Below are 22221 nucleotides of genomic sequence, written 5' to 3' on the forward strand. Positions count from 1 at the left end.
GTATTAACACAATCTCAAAAACACAAATTCTGTCATCACTGATTTCCTCTCCGGGGAGGGCCAGTGCTGCAGTACTGTCACCAGTTGTGGTCAATGTGCTTCTTCTCTGTGGTCAGGACAATCTTAAGTGCTAATTACGACTCAGGGCTCTCTTCTCCACGAATCTGACACTCATGACCAATCTTGCGGTCAGGTTGACAACCCTTTGTGGATGAGAAAAACCAAGAAAATCAAAATAAATATAAAGCTAGGAAACCCAGTCCCAATTTACAATACCAGCCTCCACCTTCCTGTCAACATTGCGGTCTGGTCAATCGCGCATTGAAAGCAGCAATCGTCTCCACGTAGCAGAACACCAGGAAAGTCATCACTGTTGTGATGATCACTATGCAGGCGACGCCTAGCTCTCACAATTGATACCAGTGTCCGCCACCGAGCCGTCGAGTTTCCTGCGGTCAGAGTGATGAGAACTCTCGCTCTCTCTTCAGGCTCTGCCAGCTCCTCATTCCAATCTGCCACTGTTGCGTAACCGGGCGGCAGCTCAATCGTTTTTGAGGCAGTCAAAGCATTATGGCCCTGGCAAGGGTTCGTCCTTAGCACCGTCCATATCGCGCTGAATAGCTCAGAGAATCCGGTCCGCTGTATGGAAATATTAGTGTCCGGGATAAAATCTCTGAAGTTTATTGCTTCTCGATTTAGACGAAGTGTGACGATAAAACTCTGCTGCTGCTCACCATACAGCGGCAGACCCAGCTTGAATGATCCGAAGCATCTTAAAGTCGCCTGTTCCATCCTTTCGATGGTCGAGCTGTAGGTAGCTGGCGTAGGACCTTGAGTTGACGGAGCATCAGAGATGGCATGTTTACGGACGCCGTTTCTGCTAGGTACGCCTTGTCTCAGGAAGACCAATCCTGGATAAACCGTCATGGGGTCTTTCATTTGTGCCCTGGGTAAAGCTTGGGATTGTTGGTCGAGAGTACTAAGGAAGATGCTCCATCCACAGTCACTTAGAAGGGAAGGGAATGGCCCATTCTCTGGGAGGGTCTGATTGGTAAGAAGGATGCCAATGGCTCTGAACCACGTGAATTCCCCGATAGCAATGTCAGACTTTCCATCCCATTCCTGTAGCTCCCAGATAAGAGGATGGTGTCGTAGCATTGCGCAGTCAAACGATAGCGGTATCTCGCGACAGGAAGAGGACTCCGAGATATTCGCGAATGCAAGGAGAAGGACTGCAAGGTATCTCGCTAGAGGCAGAAGACGCCACCAGTGCCCCTGATCATTAGGACTCGCGTTGGAAGGTCGTTTGAGGATCGCGTCGATTCGATGAGGAGCTCCAACAATGCCGGTACCTCTTGTGCGGAAGAAAGTTACATAGTCTTCAACCACTCCCATGGGTGGTCTTTTCCGCGAGAAGAGAAGGTCTGCCGCATCGTGAATCCGGTGAGTGGGAATATGATAAGGCGCTAATGTTGTAGAATCTGTTTCCGCCTCACCGGTGAGCTTCTCATTCTCTTGGCTATTGCCCGTAGCTTGAACTTTGCCTTCGGTTGCTGCTGAACCAGATGCAGTGCGGTCACCGAACTCTGGTCGAATGACTAGGTGTCCTGCGATCAAAATAGCCAAGGCGTACGAGATGAACATGATGTCCTCCGCAATGGCATCTGCACCTTCCTTGACTTGAAGAGCCGCATCTTGCAAGACAGCTTTTCCGTAGCCTTCCGCGCCTATTCTGTGTACGGCCTCGAGCTTCGACTCGTCGGGATCAGGGACAAGCGTGATTAAAGCCTCCTTCTCTTCCGCAGATGAAGACTTGAGTAGTGTAATGGAGGGAACCACTGCATGAGAGTACCAATCATCCGAGCTGGACCTGACTGCAATGACCATCTGTACTGGCTCAGAGCCGAAGATGACCTGCCCAGATGCATTTGAGCCACTCCTATACACCCGCACTGCCACATTGAGGCTGCATATATGGTGTGCCCACACAATGATAGGGCAGATTCCGAGTCTGTCTTCAATCTCCACCAGTATCATGCGATCATCAGGAAGCTGCTGCACAAGTGGTAACATGTAGACCAGCCCTCGGAATATTGATCCAGGGAGGTGTCGGGTCAGTACATTCTGTGGAAGTCCCAGCCGATAGGCTACCGCGAGGAGCACAAGAGTCCAGTCGTATTGGGTCGTTTGGTCTTCGCAAGCGCGTAGAACACCGGCGATTGCCTGCTCACTCGGCATCGCCCTGATTGAAGAACCTTCTGGAGCCTCCTCAAGCTCTATTTCGAACATCTCATATATGGCGACGGCTAATGCTTCCTTCGTGAAACACGCAACTAACATTGAGAGCTGCACAACAGTTGCAAAGTATGCGTTTTGCCCTGTTACTAGTGCTCTGGAGATAGTTGGCCCGGCTCCAGCCTCGAGGACTATGCCTTCACAGAGACGCGAGTATGCCGACTTGGACACGAGGGATCTGAAACTGGAAGCAATCTGACCATCAATACGACATCTGCCGACCTTTGAAGCTAGGTCCTCCTCGGTAATAAGGTCGGATCCTGAGAGCTGGGGCGATTGTCAATAAAGTTTGCCTTGCGGTAGGAAGGTCTTTGGCCGGAGTCTGTAGAGCCAGGCGGTACCTACTTGCAAATCCCTAGCGAGCTTCATGACATACTTACCCGGCCCCGTGTTGAAAATAAGGGGAATCAAGCGCGTCAACTCAAGGGATAGAGCGAATTGGCTGTTCATCTTGGGATTGCATCGGCTGTGACCAGGTTGGGCAACTATCTCGCAACAGACCAAGACCTTGCGTCAGGGATATCAAAATACTTCGTGTCGGGCTTCTTGGGTCGGGTTATATATGGACTGCTATGACCAGGCTGGGGCTGTGCTTTAATGCTCGAGGAAGTGGGTGCTCTATCTGCATAGTCGGGCGTAAGGGTGCCCAGAATCTGATGGCTGAAGTTGTTGCACTTCTCTCTCATTGGCGTTGCTAGCTCGCCTAAGTCTGGGATCCCAACAAATGCAGAACAGCCAATCATTCTCAAACATTCTCAAATGGTGCGGGAATGCTTCCCTGCTTCATAGTTACATCATGTGGCTGCTCGGCCTTGCCACACCTCTCTGTCACAAATGACAACCTTTGTGGCCCCCGTCAAAGCACCACCATCTCTTCCCTCTCTTTTATACGGACCTCTATTTCCTCCCTCCACCGACCACCGGAAGTCTTAGATAGTATGGTGCGGAAGCACCTCGTCGCGATGAACACAGTGCTAGACAATTTTGTCGATAATGCTAGAGTCAGTGAGTCGCAGGCACAATGAGTGTTTCGACAAAAACATTTACCTCTTGGTTTGGTTGGGCATGCTTGGACTTGATTTGTCTATACTGTTCAAGGACCTTTTGATCTAGTCTGCCGTGTTACTTTTCAGAAGTGGCAGAGTTGTGTTGACTACCTACAAACATTTATTTTTGATCTCAGAGTTGAAGCTCTCTTTCAATTCATCGCTTTGCCCTGGTTCTGGTTCTTACAACGAAATCGCCGGAACAACCTTGAAAGTTCTGTGACTGTTTAGTTCTCGACACTGTATGCTGGGGCTCTCGATGACTAAAAAACTAGAGTGCAAGCCACTACACTTTTCAAGTACGAACAACGAACCTGGACTGGAAACATTCAAGTGTCATAATGCCAGCCTCGAGCACATGAGCTATCATTCTGCCCGTTCAACAACAGTATGAAAGGCTTGGGGGAGGGAGATTGAAGAGGAAAACTCCCATCATTGTACAACACTGGCTGGAATGTGGTATCAAACAGACAAACCACACAATCTGGTCATTGACAAGCAACGTTCAAGGCACGGTACGTTGACATATTCACATAATAATATACAGTAAAGTTTACATATACACAGCTTCTACAAAAACCCCCTCTCCTCAGCGTCATAGTCATATCCATCACCGTCCTCCGCCGTCTCACCCTGCTCGTCGTCCATCATCCTCGCAATCTCCTCGACCTCGCTCTCGAGCTTACTCAGCGCGTCCCCGACGCTATTACCGCTGCCGCTAGCTGTTTCAGTGCTGGCGGCAGCGGCAGCAGCATTCCTCTCCTGCCTCTCCTTGCGCTGCTGCACCATGCGCTCCATCTGCGCGAGCGCCGCCCTCTTGTTCTGCAGGTACGAGAACGCCCGGAAGGTGAACTCGTCGGCCTCGTGGCCCGCCGCCTCGAGCCGCTGCATCGCGCGCACCGTCTTGCCCACGTCCTGCATGCGCGAGTAGCCCGCCGCCAGCGTGTTCCACGTCACGGCGTTGGGCTCGACGCCGCGCTGCCGCATCATGGCCAGGATGCGCTCGCCCTGCTGCCGCTGCCGCTGGAACATGAAGCCGTTGAGCAGGATCGACCACGTGTGCACACTCGGCTGCGGGTGCTGGTGGCCGCTGCCGCTGCCGCTGCCAGCCGCGTGCTTTTTCGGGTTGGCGTCGCGCAGCATGTCGCTGACGACGTCGAGGGCGACGCGCAGCATGCCCTGGTGCTCGCAGAGGGCCTTGATCACGACGTCGTGCACGAATGTGCCTTGCTCGCGGACTAGGCGCACGGCGACGGGATCGCCCGACTGGAGGAGCTGGCGGAAGTGGGAATAGAAGGCGATGATGTCGTAAGGCCTGGAGATGCCCTTGATGTAGCCGAGGATCATGGCACAGAGAGTGGAGGCAGTCGGCTCCTGGAGCTCAGAATCGCCACGCGGCGGTAGCTCACCGATGACCGGCGCCAGTTGTGCCACAAAATTCCAGTCTGCCAGGGCGGCTTGATTCACATTTGTCTCCAGAAAACGATCAATATCGACAAGCAGGAGCGGTTTCAAGGGCTCCGTCTTGAAGACCCTGGCGTAGGCTTGTAGCATCAACGGGAAGGACGGGACGACGCGTGGCGGCTTGAGTTTCTTTCTCCTCGTTTCAATGAGCGCCGATAGAAAGATCCCGTGCAACAAGTCATTCCAGAAGATGGGCTCGCGGATGTTCTTGTCCACTGCTATGCGGACAAGGTGTCGCATTGAGCTGAAATTCTGTGCGAGTTTCGACCCGTTCAACAGGGTTGAGTAGATGTAAATATCGGGCTCAATATTGTGATCCAGCATCACGTGGTACACCTCCCAGGCAGCGCTGATCTCCTTCGTCATGCAGAGGTTCCGAATGATGGTGGTATAGGTGACCAGGTTCGGGTTCAGCCCCAGTTCCAGGAGTTGGTTAAAGAGATGAGCCGGCGTCGCTTCAAAATGTTCTCCGTCTAGATCTTTCTCTTCCATCATCAAGATAGCAGTACAGAGACTGGCGCCATGGGGTGTATTGATATCGAGCTGCTGATTTTGCGTAAGCAATGCAAGAATTTCCGTAGCCCGTTCTTTCAACGCAGCTTCTTTTGCAAAGCGTATGGCGAAGTGAAGCCGGGTCTGCGTATGCAGCGGATGCTCATATTGGGCCAGCGCATCGTACAAAGATGCTAGTTGCTTTGGATCGGTCTTGTGAACGAGAAGGTATAGTGTCCTCTGGCGGAAAAGGAGGTGACCCTTCGGGCTTCTAGAAAGTACATGTTCTAACACCTGACACAAGCGCTCTGGAGGTGTCTGCTTGGGAGCGACGCTGCGGACCTTGCGTGGCAGCGGCATCTGCTCTCGTCGGGCAAGGAAGTGGATAGTGTCTATAACAGCATAGAACGGGACAACTGATGGGTCGTAAGTTGCTTCGAGGATATCGCAAACGTCATCAGGGTGTGTCTGGAGTGCTGACGACATTACAACGGGCCACACGCGGACTTTAGTCTCAGAAGGGAGCTTCTCCCAGGCGGCCGCCATAGCGGCGACGTCTCCTTCGGCAAGGAGCCTTTCGAGCCGGCGCGTGCCCTTGTTATGCCCGTGAACAACGTTGCCGTTCAACATGCTCTTCCAGATCCTCGCGAGACGATGCTTCCATCGGTTGAGACGACGAATCTCTTCGGCTTTCGATTCGGGGTCGACATGGCGAAGGAGATGCGCCATCTGGCCTCTCACCACACGCACTTTGGAGAACTTCCACTGTGGCGATCTTCTGAGCTGAAGCTCCGACGGCAGACCCTTTGGTGGACGACGGCGGTGTTGGTGGCTAACTGGGTCTGTTGAGGATGCGTCGGGCTCTGGTTGTAGGGCCTCCGCCGTAGAGGAGCTTGTGTCGCTCCATAGCTCCTCAAACTTATCCCAGAAGCCTGTGTCCTCGGCAGAGTAGCAGTCGATATGTGACTGCTCGAATGTCTGGGCGGCCTCCGGTGTCCTTGGCTGTGTTCGTTTGCTGTTCTGATCCGCTTTCATCGGACGCGGCTTGCGCAATGGGTCATATTTGCGAAATCGTCGCGGATCGTTCGGTTCCCGCCTGGGCCTAGGATCGGTCTGTGTTTCTGGGATGTCTGTAGGTGCCGCAGATGCCGTCGTCGCTGCAATCGCCTGGCTCATCAGTCGCGCAGTCGGTCGTGGGCAGTATGGCTGGCGCAACTTTGCCAGGCAAGCCCGGCAAATGCTCGCCGCTTGGAGCATGGTCGCGGCTCGTACGTCCTTATTTGACTTGGGCTACCGGATATATTGCGCCATGGGTACCGCGAAGCTGGACGGAGGACGTCCAAGATACGAGGGTAAAAAGCTGATTCGTGACGTTGTTGAAGGTTGCTGAACATGAAGCTGGGAACTTTTTGATTGATCTTCGGGAGCTTATCTTATCACCAACGAGTTGTAACCAGAAAGTACATCTCTATCTTAATGACAATATTTGACTTTCAATTCCCTCGGTCTGTTGAAGATACGAACTAAAATGAACATCATGGGAGATATTTGGTATCTTCTATCATTTATTGATGCTCCAAATCTCCTCCTTCTCTTGTGGTTCTGCCTTTACATGTCTTCATAACAAGGACTGTCTGTTGCAAGTGTACTTTTCCACAGGACCTGGCACAGCGCTAATCCCTACCTACGATCTCAACCTCCTCCACTAACTTTTCCCAAGATTCAACTCCAGCCAGGTCTCGGATCAGTCAAAATCGACCACCAGGCTCACCAAATCGCCCTACCGCCTCCTCAAACCCCGCCACAACATGTCATCCTCACACGTAACCCTGGCCGCCGCCTCGGACGAGCGCAAGGCGCGCCTCGCCAAGCTCAAAAACCTCAAGCGCAAACAGCCCGAAGGCGAGATCGCGCCGCCCGAGTCGGACCGCGACTCGCCCGCCCTGCCACACCCGCCGGCAGGAGAAAAAGCAGAGGAGGCCGCCGACGTGTCGCGCCTGCACCTGTCGGGACGCAACTACGACCCGGAGACGCGCGGCGCCAAGCTCGGCTTCGAGGCGCCGCCGACGCTGGGCATAGAGGACAAGACGCTCGAGGTGCAGGCGGCCGAGATCGAGGACCAGATCCGGCAAAAGGCCGCGGAGGAGGCGGCGCAGGCGGATAAAGGGATCGACCTGTTTAAGCTACAGCCCAAGAAGCCGAATTGGGACCTCAAAAGGGAGCTGAACAAGAAGCTGGAGGTGCTCAATGTTCGGACGGACAACGCCATCGCCAAGCTCGTGAGGGAGAGGCTGGCTGCGAAGAAGGCGGCGGCGCAAGGGGCTGGCGGCGCAAAGGGCGTAGCAGAGGATGGGAAGACGGAGACGGGAATGGAGGGCGCCGCGTTGGTAGAGGGACTGCGGCTCAAGGAGCAGGAAGAGGCAGAGGAGGAGCGCAGAGAACGGGAAGCGGCCGAAGTTGACGTGGAGTGATGGGTTTCTTCAAAGATGCTTCAGGTTTAATAAAATGGGCGGAAAGGTAGCATGGCACGGCGTTGGGCACAGGTTAGGAACAGTTCCCATTGTGGGCGTTTCTTCAAGATAATTGGTTCATTAGAGTACAGTATGCAAATCGATACCCATATTCTCGCTACCTTCCGGTATTCATGGCCTGGGTCAACGCTAACCGCTTGCTAAAGGGACTCAGGCTTCGCTGACGGGGAGGTTCAGGCCTTGAGGGTCTCTCGTCTCGGCGAGGGGGTGCGTCATCGCGAGCCCTGTACTGACGGCGGCCATCTCGCTCCCGTCCCTGTCTTGCCCTCGACGATCGGTCTGGTGATCTCGAATCTCGGCGACGCCTCTCTGGGGCTCGAGCATCACCAAAGAAGTCTGATGACTGCATCCTCGATTGCTGTTGTCGAGATGGCTTGTTCTCAGGGGAAAAGCTCCTGCTTCTGCTCCGACTCCCAGAAGACAGGGATCTGTCGCGTCGAGAAACCTCCTTCGTGTCTTGCGTACGAAGCGCGGGAGGAGGCGAGTTTTGTGGTCGTCGCGCATCGCCGTCCGAGTCCGGAGACCGGCTTCTGCCAAATCTGCTGCTTCCTGAAGATGATCGGGAACGAGACTGCCCCCGGCGACTTCCTCCAGGCTGGTCCGCTGTCCTCCGTGCTGGCGGCGGCGACCGCGAAGACCTAGTGGATATGGAGGAGACCGAGTCGAAGGATGCAGATCGCTGGCGTTTCGAAGGCAATTTACCATCATCACCTCCTTCGAGCTCACGCTTCCTGGCCCGTTCTGCCTCCTTCTTTGCCAGCTCGGCGTCTGCAACGCCTTTCCTATATAAACGATAAGGATTCAAGTCAAAATAGGTGGGATCCGATAGACTTACTTTCTCTCAACCTCATCGGGGGTCGCCTCTGTGAGTTTCGGTACCAGCTTTGGGTTGCGAAGCTGCTGGGAGCGGGAGGGCCTGGCGGCGTAAGGCCGCTCTTGAGGTGCAGCTTTGCACTCATATGAGTAATGGCGTTCTAAGAAAGTTAGCTTATTGCAGAGGGAGGAGCACGGTGATGGAGCCAAAGACTTATCTCTCTTCAGGCATTTCTGGCACTGCACGTTGGCCGGAGTCGACCGCGAAGGGCCAGTCCTGCCGCGGTACGAATGCATGATGCCGGTTGGTCGTGCTTTGAGATGAAGAACCGAGTTGAGAGGTGATGCGGATGTGCGATATGCAAGGGAAACAAAGAGAGAACGATACTCGTCCGGTCCAAGATACGACCCAGATCCTCGGACTCGGACTTCTATTGTCCTCGTTTCGAAGCTAGCAAGAATTCCCCGAAATGAAGAGAAGTGACAGCTCACAAGCCTGCTTTCTCATCGACGGTCTTGACGGTGATGTGGTGGAAATCACAAATGTGCACGTGATGCGACACCATCACTGATTCCATCCTAATCAGCCGGGCGAAAGCGCTGCAGCAAACAAGAATGCAGGGTGTGACAGGGACAAAGTCAGCGCCCCAGGGTACCAAGGTTGCGTAGTGGCAGCGTGCCGGCAGGAAAAAAGGGTGGCGCTAGGGCTCTTCAGGCTTGGTCTCAAAGCCGCATCCACCCACTCCCGCACCCTCCCAGGCTGCCAGGCTACCTAACCCAACCAGCATTTGATACAAGATTCCAAGGCTGGCTTTTGGCTTTATCACCAAAATCTACGTACTCGGTCCCGACCTGACCTCGACCTGTACCCCCATTCTCAATCGAGCCCATCGCCGCCCCAACCCTGGCTCCGGCATTGTCCCCAATCCCGACATCTTCAAGGCGTGAAGTAGACTTCGCGTCCTTCTCCTTTCCGCGCAGAGGAAGACTCGCAGGGGAATGGCGCCAGTTCTGTGCATCCTGAAAGTCTGACCGAGCCGAGAAGCTGAGAAGCAGCGCAGGTAGCCTGACCTGACCGAACCGCCAGTCTTGCTGCCTCGGCCATCTAGCATCGGCCACCCTCATCCATCCTCCGACCCATCTGCCCTTCTGCGCCTCTGGATCCAGATTTTCCCGGGCCTCGCACGTTTCTCTCGAGCACTGAGGGAAGTCTGAGGAGACACTACATCGGCCAGCAATCGCCTGGCAGCTGTTTCTACAAACGATACCATCCGACGACATCGGTTGTTATCGCTGCTATACCCTATCCCGGATCATCTACAACCGAACATACGCACCCGCTTTGGAACCAACAGCGCATGCCCCCTGACCCTCGCAACTTGGTCCTCCGTCATCGTCGAAGGAAGATCTCGAGACGGGAAATCGGCGGTTGAGCTTTGAGACACGACCTGAAGAATTATGACCGAATGTCTACAACGATGATCATTTGTACTTCCTTTTCGCTTTGGTCCGACTTGATTCTTTCTGCTTCTTGACTTTTCGCATACAACATTCTCTTCTAATTCTCGTTCGCGACCTTGCCGAACTCGGATTCATTCGTGAGACGAACTGGTTCTCCTGCACAGATACATATCCAGCATCATCCGTCATCCCCACCACATTTTACTACATATTACACCATGGCAACCACGGCCGCAATGGCGACCGATGTCAAGAAACTGTCTTTTGCAAAGGTGAGCAACAATTCTGCATTTCCCCAGTGGGCCTGTTCCGTGGAGTGATTATTCCATCACAGTGGGTATTAATCATATCATCTATAGGTCGTCGCATCTGGCTCAAGAGACAAAGTAACTCCGAGGCCTTCAGCTATGCCCCATGCTACACCGTCTCCTCGATCGCGGGAGGCCAAACCAGCAGAGCGGCAAGCGCCTACCACGACCACGACTGCCGAGCCAGAAACACTCGGCGACCCGCCAACGTCAGGAGATGCAGAGGGGATCGTGTCTGTACACTCGGCAGTGCCATCGGACGCCCAGATGGGAGACGAAAACAAGGTTGTTGAGGGCCTCAAGGAGCTGTCCCTGCGGACTAGTCAACCAAGTCTAGTTGTCAATGGGAGCGGATCTATCTCCACCGACAGATCAAGCAAAATCGGCAACAGCCAGACACCTTCGGACGAAGCCTCGCAGAAGGCCGACTCAAACTCGGAGCTCGGCACTAAGCCTCCCAGCCTTGACGGCAAGAGCATCACCTCGGGCACGACGTTCAATGCTCTCGACGAGAAGGAGTCTCTCCGACCAGATGACAGTGCCAGCGTCAAGGCTGCAGCTGAAGACGATGATACCTTCTCCATCCGTGGATCCATGTTTCCTAACTCGCGCATGGGATCCGAGGTGGCAGCTCGAGTGCATCGTATCCAGATTGGAGATATGCCGCCGCGCACCATGACCCAGATGTTACCTGATTCCCGCCTGCGGGGATCGGTCACGCCCCAGAGCGCCTCATCTGGCCCGCCTGCGATGCCGGACAGTCACATGCCGCTTGCTGCAGCAACTTCAGGCTCTGAAGCAATCAGCATCGGGTACAGGCAGAACCCAGATGACAAACTTCTGGAAGCCATGCGCTCCCCCAAGGACCGGCTGTTCTTGTTGCGACTGGAAAAGGACGTCATCGAGTTTGTCCAAGATTCCAAGTAGGTTTTCTCATGGCCACAAATGACATTCGCCGAACTGAAATTGACATCTTTCTCGCAGGGAACCCTTCATGGATCTGCCTCCCTGCAATTCTTTCTGCCGCATGCTCACTCACAAACTGGCCGATTACTACCATATGACACACTCATTCGAGGCCGTCGCCGGTGCAGTGCGTATCTACCGCACCCCGTTCTGTCGTGTTCCACCATCCCTTGCAAGCATTGCGGCCGCGAACGAGACGAGCAGCAGTACTCCGCCTCCTGCCCTTCTACCTAGAAAGATCATGCGTCGTGGCGAAGACAGCGAACTGGCTGCATCGAGCGGTGGGCCTTCCAAGCCAACCTCGGAGGATGGCAGCGATTCGAAGGACAAGAATGCTCCTACCAAAGAGAAGTCAGTCGTGATTGAAAGTCCTTCCTGCGATGCAAGCAGACTAACAAAACTACCAGGCTGTCACGGGAAGAGCGTGAACAGAAATACAACCAGGCCCGAGAGCGCATCTTTGGCAGTGCTGCGCCAACAGAGACTTCTACTCCAGGTATTAGACGTTCTTTCACTGCCTTCACGGTATATGCTAACTGAATCTCTCAAGACAACGAAGATGGAACAGGGATCTCGCGCGCAAGTTCAGTGTCGGCCAAGGACAAATCCAACACAGGCAAGAATCGCAAGACCAGCCGGCAGAGACGTGATGACTCTGAGAGCTTCGATTCACGCTCCCAGTATACCCCGTATTACGGCCACCCGCAGCAGACTACGTGGGTTTCGCCACAGTACGTGCCTGTTGGAACGCCCCAGTACGCACCACAGATGCAGCCGCAGCAATTCCCAGGTCCCATGCCGCAGGCTCCTTACGGAACACCGCCGAACCAGGGTTATCAGCAAATGATGCCCGCGAACGGATATCCTCAGGGTAACAACATGCAGGCAGTAAGTGGTCCCCTCGCCACTGATCGTGACTGGTAACTAATTTGTACTTCAGTATCCTGTTCAGCAGGCTCAGCAGCAACGATACCAACAGCCCCCAGCCACTGCCCAGATGGCAAATTACGCTGCCCCAATGCAAAATACCGCCCAGCCTGGCTGGCAACAGGCACAGAATTTCAACCAGAGTCCCTACCAGTCCCGGGCGGTGCCATCGCATGTTGGCATCCCGTACGCCTTTGGCCAGCTTCCCGTAAATGCAAACCCGAATGACCCTAAGAGCCAGCATCCTATCCCGGGCAGTTACGCTGGAAACTATAATCGCCATGGCTTCAACCCCAAGACACAGTCTTTTGTCCCCGGAGCGACCGGCATGAGCCCTATGCAGGCTCAACTGATGCCGTACACTGCCGGGCCACAGCAGATTCCGATCCCGCAACAAGTTGGGCAGCCTCACTACAGACCTGACGGGTACCAGCAGCCCATGCCACCGCAGCCACCGTACGGCGCTAATGGCGCTGGCTACGGTATGATGAGGCAAGGCTCCAACACTTCGCTGCCGCCATATCCCATGCAGCACCCGCCGCAACAGGCTGCGTACCAGGTACCGCTTCACATGCCTCCCAACCCTCACCAGCCGCACCTCATCCCCGGCGGCCCGCCGCCGCACATTCCTAACAAGCCGGTCGCGCCTCAGGGAGTAGCGCCTAACATGCCCGGTCCTGCTAATGGCGGCGCTGGCCATTTCGGCAACCTGCCGAATTACGGCAACCCTGCGACACTGCCGCAGAGGCCTACCACCAACTAGAGGACTGCAGGCTTTCTGCTGCAGCCACCGTTATTGCATCGAGAGCGAAAGCGAGTTTGGCTGCGTGGCCGATTCGGAGCCGCGTGATAGAACGACTTGCCTGTACCAACATAGAGACAGACTCACCTGCAGGCGTGGTGGGGAAAGGGGGGGACAAAAAGAAGACCGCACACTACTAACATCATGGGCGTAACGAGGAGAACACATATTTACTTTTCTTTTTTCTTTGTTCCAAGAGATTTCCAACATGGCGAGGGGCGTACAAAGTCATATACCTGCATTCAGGGCGTTATTATGGGGAACAGCTATGCGGGATGTGTGGAGAGAGAGAGAGAGAAGGCTGGGGCAGACGGGGAGAAAGGAATGATGTGTGCATGGCCCCGATTCTCTGTCTATAGCACGGAGAAACTATAGGAGGCATCACCACCATGATATTCTTGCCTATGGGTATGGCGATTGGGTGGGTGGGTGTTCGTTGTAGAACTTGGTCTTTGCAAGAGAACAGAGAGAGGGTTGCAAAAAGAGATGAGAGAGACCTTGTAGGACCATGACCCGGGGTGAAGTGATACACCCCCTTTATTCTCTGCTTACTTCACTTCTATTAATGTGAATATAATCCAAGCTCTTATTTCATGACCCAAGTTGACGGCCACCGGCGCCACTACTCTCAACAATGCACCAGCGGAGGGACATCAAAAGCCCTAGAGTTGTTCAAAATACGTAGAATTCGGTAAACTAAGCCTCTCAAACCTATGCCTAGTTTTCTAACCTTGAACGCCCGTGATGTCTTTGAATATGGTGACCACAGCCCGCTCATCTCACACTCTTTCTCGTTCACCCACCTCTGTTGGCCAGCAGAGTTATGTCATCTGCAGAGCCATAGTCTGGTGAATCACCACAAAGTGTGCATTGGTCCTCCGGGATGCTGCAACCCAACCACGCACAACTTCCTCCTAATGTACCTTACATAGAGCGGTCGTGGATGTATCATGGCCGGCCGTACCCTACTCGGTCGGCTCTCTCGGCTCTCTCGGCTCCCTGGGTTCCCTGGGCTCCCTAGGCTCCCGGGGCTCCCGGGGCTCTCTGTGCTCCCGGGGCTCGCCCCGCTGGCCGCCGCCGCGGCCGCCTCCCCTGCCGCCCCTCTTGCCGCCCCTCTGACCGCCCTGGCCGCGCTCGGACTTGCCGCCCTCCTCGCCGTCCTTCTTGTCGTCCTTGTCGCCCATGGTCAGGGCCGAGGTGGCTAACCGCTGGGCGAGGTCGATCTGGGTGCGGATGGTGTTGGCCAGGTACGAGACCATGAGGACGTCCTGGATGTGGTTGTTGAAGTCGTGCTCGATGGCGGCGGCGTCGACCTTGGGGGCCAGGGACATGGAGTTCATGAGGTACTGGCCGATGGCGTGGTTGGGCTCGCGCTCCTCGTCCAGGATGGCGCCGACAAAGTCGGACGTGCGGTCGAGCAGGTCGAGCGTCTGCTCGATGCTGCGGGCGAGGCCCTCGATGTCGCTCGTCAGGGGCGCGGTGCGGGCCTCAAGGTCGGCGGCCGAGGAGACGGCCTCGAGGGCGGCGCGGTCGGCGTCGCCGTAGAGCATGCGGTGCGGGACCTCGACGAAGAAGCACGACTCGGAGGCGCGGTCGGCGTTGACGGCGACGGGCGACGAGACGTAGCAGCGCGTCTCGACGTCGCGGCCGGCCTCGGTGCTGATGGTCAGGTGGACGGCCGGGTGGGGGAAGGTGCCCGTCTCGGGCGCGGCGAAGAAGTTCTGGATGAGGGCGCTGAACGAGTTGAGCTCGTGCGAGGTCGTGTACCAGCCGAGCAGGGACTCGCGCGGGTTGGCGCGCAGGGTCATGGCGAGCATGTTCTTCTGGTACTCGACGTCGACCTCGACCTGGTCCTCGTTCTCGGTGTGGGGGATGGCGAAGCAGGAGCGCACCTCGGCCTCGGTGCCGTCCTCGCTGCGGACGCCGACGAGGGCGCCGATGACGCGGGTGTTGGGGGCGTCGCGGATGTCGCGGCGGGAGGCATGGTCGAGGATGGAGAAGATGGCCTGTGGGGAGGGGGAGGGAGGAAGGGAAATGTCAGCCTGACGTCGAGATGTCGAGTGGTGGCAGTGGGGAGGGCAAGGGGCCTGTATATCATGTACGTACCTGAGGCTGGATGTTGACGGTGAGCGGGGCAATGTTGGTGTTGTAGCCCATCTGCGGCGCCAGAGGCCGCGAGAGGTGAAGGAAGTCTTCCAGATCGACAGCCATGTTGACGGACGGGATGGTGATGGTCGGGAAGAGGAGAGGAGTGTCGAGGTGGTTGTTGGTGGTGGTGGTCTCGTCAGAGGGTCGTCGTCGTGGGTGGATTGTCGGAAAATCTGTTTCTTCTTTGTATGGCTCCAAGTTGCCCCGTTGTGGTCAATCCCACTTTCTCACACTCCCACTCTGTGCTATTTTTTTGGTGATGGCCCCCCGAATTTGCACCAAATTTTGGTTTTACTGATGGTGGGGTGGTCTGGATTGTGCGCGCTAAGATAAGACGGTCCCCTGCCGATAAGCGTGCCAAGTCTCTAAAAATTATGGCGGGCGGATGGTTGCAAGGCTGAAGATCTGCAAGGCTGCGTTCAACTTTTTCATTCTCCAGCGAGACTCGATATGTGCTCATGAGCTCTGTGCCAACCACGAATCGACCGAATTTTCAAGATGGCACCTAGAGCAGGATTTCGTGGCAGGGGAGGTCGTGGGGGAGGGGGCAGGGGAAGAGGCAGGGGAAGGGGTGGTAGAGGTTTCGGAAAGCGGCCGAGGTTTGACAGTGCAAGACTGGCTGAGACGAAAGAGTGAGATGAACCGCCCCTTGGACTCAAATCCCACACTTCCACCATTCTCGACTTTCATTTTGCTGACAAGATCAATAGCGAGTCTGAAGCAGAGGAAGAGTCCTCTGATGAAAGCTCTGTCCCAGAGGAACCCGAGGACACATCAGATGCTGGCTCGGATGAAGAAGCCGAGCAGGCCACGACCGCTAAGCCTTACATGGCACTGATCAAGAGCTTCACAGAGTCATCAGGAAACTCCGCGCCGCAAGCCAAGAGGAGGAAGCTCGATCACTCGGGACCTGACGAGACGACGTCGAGGCAAGTAGATGAGTCTAGCGATGAGGATCGTGCAGGCGACGATGTCGACCAAGTCGACGAGCCTGAAGAAGAGCCCGAGGAGGTGATGGTCGGCGATGAATCAGACGAAGATGACGAGCCAGACTCTTCAGACCCGTTCGAAACCCACTTTGCCGCTCCTGATGAGACAGAGTCGAGCAAACGCCTCAGGGCAGTTCAGAAAGGCGAGTGGAAGTCAAAGAGGAACCTCGACAAATCCTTGCGGATCGTCCAGGAAGAGCCGAAAGACTCGGACTTCACATCATTGGCACCCATCTCCCGTCTATCCGATCTCAAACTCAAGCAACGCTTGCACCAAGTCATGTCTTCGAAGCACCCTGAGCTGGACCGCGCAGAACAGAGAGTTGCACCCTTTTTGTTCAACTACCACGATGCGCTTTACTGTAACAGGAACGCTACGAATGGTGACAGCATCCGGCGGATGATTTGCTTGCATGCTGTCAATCACGTTTTCAAGTAGGTCTTTCATCACTTGTCCCTTGCCTTGAATCCTTGCTGATATGCATACGCTCAGGACGCGCGACCGGGTCATCAAGAACAACGCAAGGCTCGCTCGTGATGGGAACGAGGATCTTGAACTTCGAGATCAGGGTTTCACTCGCCCCAAGGTGCTGGTGCTCTTGCCAACCCGGCAGTCGTGCGTGAAGATGGTCCAGATGATGTGTTCCATATGTGATCCCGATCAACAGGAGAACAGGAAACGATTTGACGACTCGTACACCGACAGTGAAAAGAAATTCTCGGATGATAAGCCGAGTGATTTCAGAGACCTATTCGAGGGCAACGACGACGACATGTTCCGGATCGGCGTCAAGTTCACCAGGAAGACGATCAAGTACTTTGCCCAGTTCTACAACTCCGACATCCTCTTTGCCAGTCCGCTCGGACTTCGGCTCGCCATAGGGTCAGAAGAAGACAAAAAGCTCGATTATGACTTTCTGAGCTCGATCGAGATGGTCATTGTGGACCAGGCAGATGCACTGCTTATGCAGAACTGGGAGCACATGGAGTACATCTTTGAGCATCTGAACCTTCAACCGAAGGACGCACATGGCTGCGATTTCAGTCGCGTCCGGAGTTGGTACCTGGACAACCAAGCCAAATATTTCCGCCAGACTGTCATCTTCTCGGCCTTCAACACCCCCGAGCTGTCAGAACTCTTCCGAACACATTGCCAGAATTGGCAGGGGAGACATAGAGTGCAACCAGAGTACCCCGGGTACCTTCAGCAACTGGAGGTGAAGCTGAGGCAGACCTTCTTGCGTTTCGACTCGGAGTCGGTGATCAAGGAGCCGGAAGACCGCTTCTCATATTTCACAAAAGCCGTCGTGCCCACCTTGGCCAAGCGTGCCAAGGATGCGACTGGCACCCTGATCTTCATCCCGTCTTATCTCGACTTTGTCAAGGTCAGGAACTATTTCGCGACGTCCTCGGCGGTGGCCAATGTGTCATTTGGCACGATCTCGGAGTATGCGGACGTTCCCGAGGCGTCGAGGGCACGATCCCACTTCCTCAACGGCAGGCACAAAGTCCTATTGTACACGGAGAGGGCTCATCACTTCCGTCGGTACCAGCTCCGCGGTGTGCAGCGGATCATCATGTACGGCCTTCCGGATAACCCTTCGTTTTACAAAGAGATCGTGGGTGGCTACCTCAGTCGTAGCGAGCAGGATCTCAGGCTCGAGCCGGGGACGGGCCACGTCAAGGTCATGTTCTCCAAGTATGATGTGCTGAAGCTGGAGAGAATCGTGGGCACAGAAAGAGTCGGGAAGATCTTGAAGGCAGCTGGTGACACTTTTGACTTTATCTCTTGAGTAGTAGTAGTATGATAGCATGCATCTCATGGCGTTTACATAGGAGCCTCATTAGGAATTCTCATATGTCATAACCTTGGTTTGGTGTGAGTGCGATGCGCCACGGATACGGAAGAATTGACTTTTGTATCGCTGACTCTAGACCCAGGTATTTCCTGAGCCATTATAATACAGGTGAACGTACATAGATGTACACAGCCAGGAGTTCCCGACTGATTCTGACTCCCGCCCAATATCTTTATCCCGCACATGCTCAATACCCCGTTCCCCAGGAGCACATTCTTAATCCTTCTTCTCCCCGGCCCTCAGCCCGACCTCCCAGTACGCCTGCCTGGGCTTGTACATGCCGTAGTCCCTCTGCGTCCGCCGCCTCGGCTCCAGGTCCTCGAGCTGCGTGGCCTCGTCGGCGAGGTTGAGCCCCGAGACCTTGCTGACCATGGCGTCAAAGTCGGCCTGGCCGTCCTTGCGGTACCGCGTCACCTTGTCGACGTTGCGCCTCGTCAGGGGCGTCGACGCCCGGCCGAGCTCGCGGTCCCGCGCCACGGCGGCGGCCGTCATGGCGAACCGCATGTCCGAGGGCCCGTCGACGAACTCGAGGATGGCGCTCGGGGCCTGGCTGTACGTGTCCTTGGGCTCGGTGCGCAGGATGCGCGTGTACCCTCCCGGCCGGTCGGCGTAGCGCTCCTTCAGGGTGCCGAAGAGCTTGGGGAGGAGGTCGTGGGGGGTCTATTTTTGGGGGGGTTCCAATGTCAGAGAAAACGGGTGTCGGGGTGATGGGAGACCGCGATGTTTGCAGGCAGATGGATGATGGGAGAGGGAGGGGGAGAGGGAGGGGGGAGGGACGGAGCTTACGTAGAGAATGGCCTGGGCTTTCCTCCTCGTCTCGGCGTTGTCCCTCTTCGCGAGGGTGATGAGCTTCTCGGCCAGGCGCTGGGCCTCCTTGGCCTGGGGCCACGTCAACTGGATGGACTCGAACTTGACGAGCGAGGTCACGATGTTGCGCAGTAGGGCCTGCCGGTGAGCCGAGTGGCGACCCAGATGGCGGTACTTGGTCAGACCGCCAGCCATTGTCGCGTCGGGGGTCTCGCTGGAATGGGTGAGGACGGTTGCGACTTGTTGTTCCCCTTCTGAAGTCGCGATGAGCTGGCTCTGCCTTTCTGTCGTCGGGATCGTTGGAGGGTCTGGAAATTATCGAGGAAGAGTGGATCTCGAAACTCGTCTGATAGGACAACCAGTAGCGTTGCAGGGAAGTTCCAATTGTGTCTTGGTGGTGTTAGTGCTAAAAAAGGCTGGCTTCTGGCTGCTGCGAGGCTCTGCGAATTTTTTTGTTACAGTGAATGAGTGAGTGGTGGGTTTTACCGAAAGCTGCCCACTTTACCGGGAGCTACTCTTTCGTCACAACCTTAACAGAGAATCTCCAGTTCCCGAGCCTGTTCCCTCCAATTGAACGCAGGGGAGGATGCGCACAACGACGACGATTGAAATCTGACGGATACCTTCGCACGACCCAATTGCTTCCGTTTTGGACAGAGGGCATCTCTAAGCCATTCGGCGCTTCGCCAGCGCTCCGAGTACTCCCAGCATCATGGGCTTCACCACGGGCTTCGTAAGTCACGCATTTTCTAATTCCCAGCAGGCATTGTGGACCAGCTCCAGCCCGAGGTCTTAGCCATAGCTTGTCCAAGCTTCTAAACTGACCTTATGGCATTGGATACGCAGACCGGAGGTGTGACCCTCACCCTCTCACTAGCCTACCTAGGCGTCCTCGCGCACCAGCGCAACCGCCAGTACCAGGGCGAGCTCCTGCGCGCCAACGCCATCGTGCTCAACCAGCTGAGCTCGACCGCCGAGTCCCCTGCCCCGGTGCTCCCGCCCCAGCGGCCGGACCACCTCGCCGCCGCGCGGGACAACCTCGTCGAGACGGCCAAGGATCGGTGGAACGCCGAGATCGAGGGCGCCGTGCGGTGGGCGCAGAACAAGGACTGGACCGAGGTCCGCGAGGACGCCGAGGGCGTCTTCAGCCGCCTGTGGACGCAGGCCTTCGGCGGCAGCAGCGTTGGGGAGGCCGCCGCCGTGGCGCGGGACGGGCTCGCGAGCCGGGGCGCGGCGGCCAAGGACGCGGCTCAGGCGGAGGCGCGGAGCGTGTCGGCGGCGGCCAGGAGCGCGCTCGAGGAGACCAAGGCCCAGGCGCCCAAGATCAAGGCGGCGGTGCAGGACGCGGTGCAGCGGGGCGTGGAGAAGGGCAAGGAGGTGGTGGACAAGGCCAAGGCGGCGGCGGGCGCGGCGGAGGACTCGGCAAAGGCTGCACTGAACGGTTCCGACGTAGAGAAGGCGCTGCGGCAGCGGTACCAAAAGTCGGACTCGATGAGCAAGAGCGTCAAGGAGGTGCTAAACGAGCGGTATACGCCCATCTCCCAGAGGGACAACACTGTCCTCCGAGGCCTATGAGGCGCCCGGAGCTCAGCGTGGCCCTGCATCTAGGGGAACGGAAACGTTTCGAGGGTCTTATGAGAGTGTAACATATTGGAATGGACTGGCGGCAAGTTGGCTGGCAATCCTGGCGCGCCGCTTGGGCCCGTTTTGCTGGGGCCTTAAGACTCTAGACAGATGTTTTATTATGATCACGGCTTCTTCTTTGTTATCTTAGGATGACTGCTTTTCGTTTTCCCAGATGTTTGGTGTTCGTGGTAAGTGTTCATGTACAGCACTCGCTCACGGTGTTCCTGACAAGTTTGGGAGTGAGAGACCATTCTTGGTGGTTCTTTCACCATGTTACGCCGACGTGGCTGGTTTCATCTCATCTTTTCCTCCCACATTCTCTTCCCCAAACCCCTTATCCTGGCCATCACATCTATCAGACTCATCGCCTGAACCGACCCTCCAGTACAAGACTGACATTCTGATTGCCGATTGCCGAGGCCGAGTCTGGCAATTGTATGGATATGAGGTAAGCCCTTGGTCGCAGTCCCTATCACAAAGTTCTGACGCGACTCGAAACAGGATCGAGCTCCTGTCTGTACGATGGGCCGTTTCTCATCGCGATTCTGCAGACGCTCGGCGCCCATGATTGGCCTCATCTCAGCTGCTGGCACGTGCGAGCTGACCTTGCGGAACGTCTGACGTCCGTTCTGTTTTAAGCGCCGAGGGCTACACCAGACCTGCAGGATGATTAACCGCCCACCCACTGCTGAGCGCGTAAGGACCTGCAGCGCAGCGCCAACCAGTCGCCTGCAATGCTGCCTGCAATGACATGGCAGATCTAAAAACACCTTTTTATTGGCGGTCCGATGGGCTGTGTCGCCCCGTACCGCCACCGCCGAATCTCACCCTCGCGCCCGCGAACCGTCCTCCCAGGTTGGCCCCGAAATAGGCCAGCCTTACGCAGCCAACCATGAGGCTCAGACGATCTGGCACCACCCTCTTCGAGACCGCAATGCATGGTTCACCACCGCTCGCGCTCTTTGCTCTGGGTCGCCCAGCACCTGGTCGGGGACCCTTTATGACGCAAAGCTCGCCGGCCGACCTGCTCTCCCGGCGGCACTGCACTCTGCTTTTGCAGTTTTGGGAACGGCAAGGGGGCTTGGTCGATCGAAACGAGAATACTAATGTGGTAATGAAACTATTATTGATGGTGCAGTGCTGCTGTTCTGTGAGGTGCAGACAGACAGCCGCATGTCGGTTACGCCGCGGACGACCAGACTTGTCCAGTCTGCCGGCCTGCTGAGCCAACACGTCTGTTATTCCATCCCATTTTCTTTTAACATTTCGATGACGGCCAATTTTTCTGGCCTCCTTCCAGTCATCTCATGACGGATCATTCCACTTTCTGCCTTTCCTTCGTTTGATTTCCTTGTGGTTCGTTCTTCTGTCGTCGTGTGTTATCGGGACCTCCGTGGCCCTCTTCTTGTTTCGTATCCGCTTCATTTCCTTTGACCGACCACTCTTATAGACGATGTTGAGATGCTGGCCATCTCACTTAATTTCCCATCTTCAGCAATAGGTAGGTTCGTCCTTTTCTTGTTGTCCTCCCTTCCTCTGCCTACAATCAACGTTACTGTGCATTTCCGAAGCCCGAGAGTCTGGCCTACGAACCCCTTCCTTCCTTATTCTCTGGTTATCTTCAAGCGATGAATGCCTCTTTGGCGTGGCTGTGTGGCAGGCAACGGGAACAACACACAATGACCTG

The 22221-nt window shown here is 55.8% G+C and overlaps 9 protein-coding genes across 9 annotated transcripts; 4 read left to right on the plus strand and 5 right to left on the minus strand.

Moving 5' to 3' along the window:
• Window positions 1-267: 267 nt before the first annotated feature.
• Window positions 268-2745, minus strand: E0L32_006257 (uncharacterized protein; the record flags this gene model as incomplete). The annotated part of the gene is made up of 2 exons (XM_031140870.1): window positions 268-2562; window positions 2641-2745. 2 exons carry the CDS (start codon window positions 2743-2745, stop codon window positions 268-270), a joined length of 2400 nt encoding a protein of 799 aa, XP_030994995.1.
• Window positions 2746-3911: 1166 nt separating this feature from the next.
• E0L32_006258 (uncharacterized protein) lies at window positions 3912-6554 on the minus strand (the record flags this gene model as incomplete). Its single annotated transcript, XM_031140871.1, has 1 exon — window positions 3912-6554. One exon carries the CDS (start codon window positions 6552-6554, stop codon window positions 3912-3914), a length of 2643 nt encoding a protein of 880 aa, XP_030994996.1.
• A 551-nt stretch (window positions 6555-7105) lies between these two features.
• E0L32_006259 (uncharacterized protein) lies at window positions 7106-7768 on the plus strand (the record flags this gene model as incomplete). Its single annotated transcript, XM_031140872.1, has 1 exon — window positions 7106-7768. The coding sequence occupies one exon, from the start codon at window positions 7106-7108 to the stop codon at window positions 7766-7768; it is 663 nt and encodes a 220-aa protein (XP_030994997.1).
• Window positions 7769-7925: 157 nt separating this feature from the next.
• On the minus strand, window positions 7926-8938 carry E0L32_006260 (uncharacterized protein; the record flags this gene model as incomplete). The annotated part of the gene is made up of 2 exons (XM_031140873.1): window positions 7926-8610; window positions 8664-8938. The coding sequence occupies 2 exons, from the start codon at window positions 8936-8938 to the stop codon at window positions 7926-7928; spliced, it is 960 nt and encodes a 319-aa protein (XP_030994998.1).
• A 1382-nt stretch (window positions 8939-10320) lies between these two features.
• E0L32_006261 (uncharacterized protein) lies at window positions 10321-13066 on the plus strand (the record flags this gene model as incomplete). The annotated part of the gene is made up of 6 exons (XM_031140874.1): window positions 10321-10374; window positions 10462-11333; window positions 11395-11727; window positions 11784-11872; window positions 11927-12264; window positions 12317-13066. 6 exons carry the CDS (start codon window positions 10321-10323, stop codon window positions 13064-13066), a joined length of 2436 nt encoding a protein of 811 aa, XP_030994999.1.
• Window positions 13067-14070: 1004 nt separating this feature from the next.
• E0L32_006262 (uncharacterized protein) lies at window positions 14071-15316 on the minus strand (the record flags this gene model as incomplete). Its single annotated transcript, XM_031140875.1, has 2 exons — window positions 14071-15147; window positions 15212-15316. The coding sequence occupies 2 exons, from the start codon at window positions 15314-15316 to the stop codon at window positions 14071-14073; spliced, it is 1182 nt and encodes a 393-aa protein (XP_030995000.1).
• A 435-nt stretch (window positions 15317-15751) lies between these two features.
• Window positions 15752-18035, plus strand: E0L32_006263 (uncharacterized protein; the record flags this gene model as incomplete). Its single annotated transcript, XM_031140876.1, has 3 exons — window positions 15752-15885; window positions 15964-16677; window positions 16736-18035. 3 exons carry the CDS (start codon window positions 15752-15754, stop codon window positions 18033-18035), a joined length of 2148 nt encoding a protein of 715 aa, XP_030995001.1.
• Window positions 18036-18317: 282 nt separating this feature from the next.
• E0L32_006264 (uncharacterized protein) lies at window positions 18318-19103 on the minus strand (the record flags this gene model as incomplete). Its single annotated transcript, XM_031140877.1, has 2 exons — window positions 18318-18761; window positions 18888-19103. 2 exons carry the CDS (start codon window positions 19101-19103, stop codon window positions 18318-18320), a joined length of 660 nt encoding a protein of 219 aa, XP_030995002.1.
• A 517-nt stretch (window positions 19104-19620) lies between these two features.
• Window positions 19621-21641, plus strand: E0L32_006265 (uncharacterized protein; the record flags this gene model as incomplete). The annotated part of the gene is made up of 6 exons (XM_031140878.1): window positions 19621-19641; window positions 19755-20420; window positions 20707-20722; window positions 20894-20982; window positions 21036-21127; window positions 21293-21641. The coding sequence occupies 6 exons, from the start codon at window positions 19621-19623 to the stop codon at window positions 21639-21641; spliced, it is 1233 nt and encodes a 410-aa protein (XP_030995003.1).
• Window positions 21642-22221: the final 580 nt, after the last annotated feature.

This window comes from Thyridium curvatum (assembly GCF_004353045.1).
Source record: "Thyridium curvatum strain D216 chromosome Unknown NODE_35_length_383278_cov_80.659980, whole genome shotgun sequence".
Taxonomy (NCBI): Eukaryota; Fungi; Ascomycota; class Sordariomycetes; order Thyridiales; family Thyridiaceae; genus Thyridium; species Thyridium curvatum.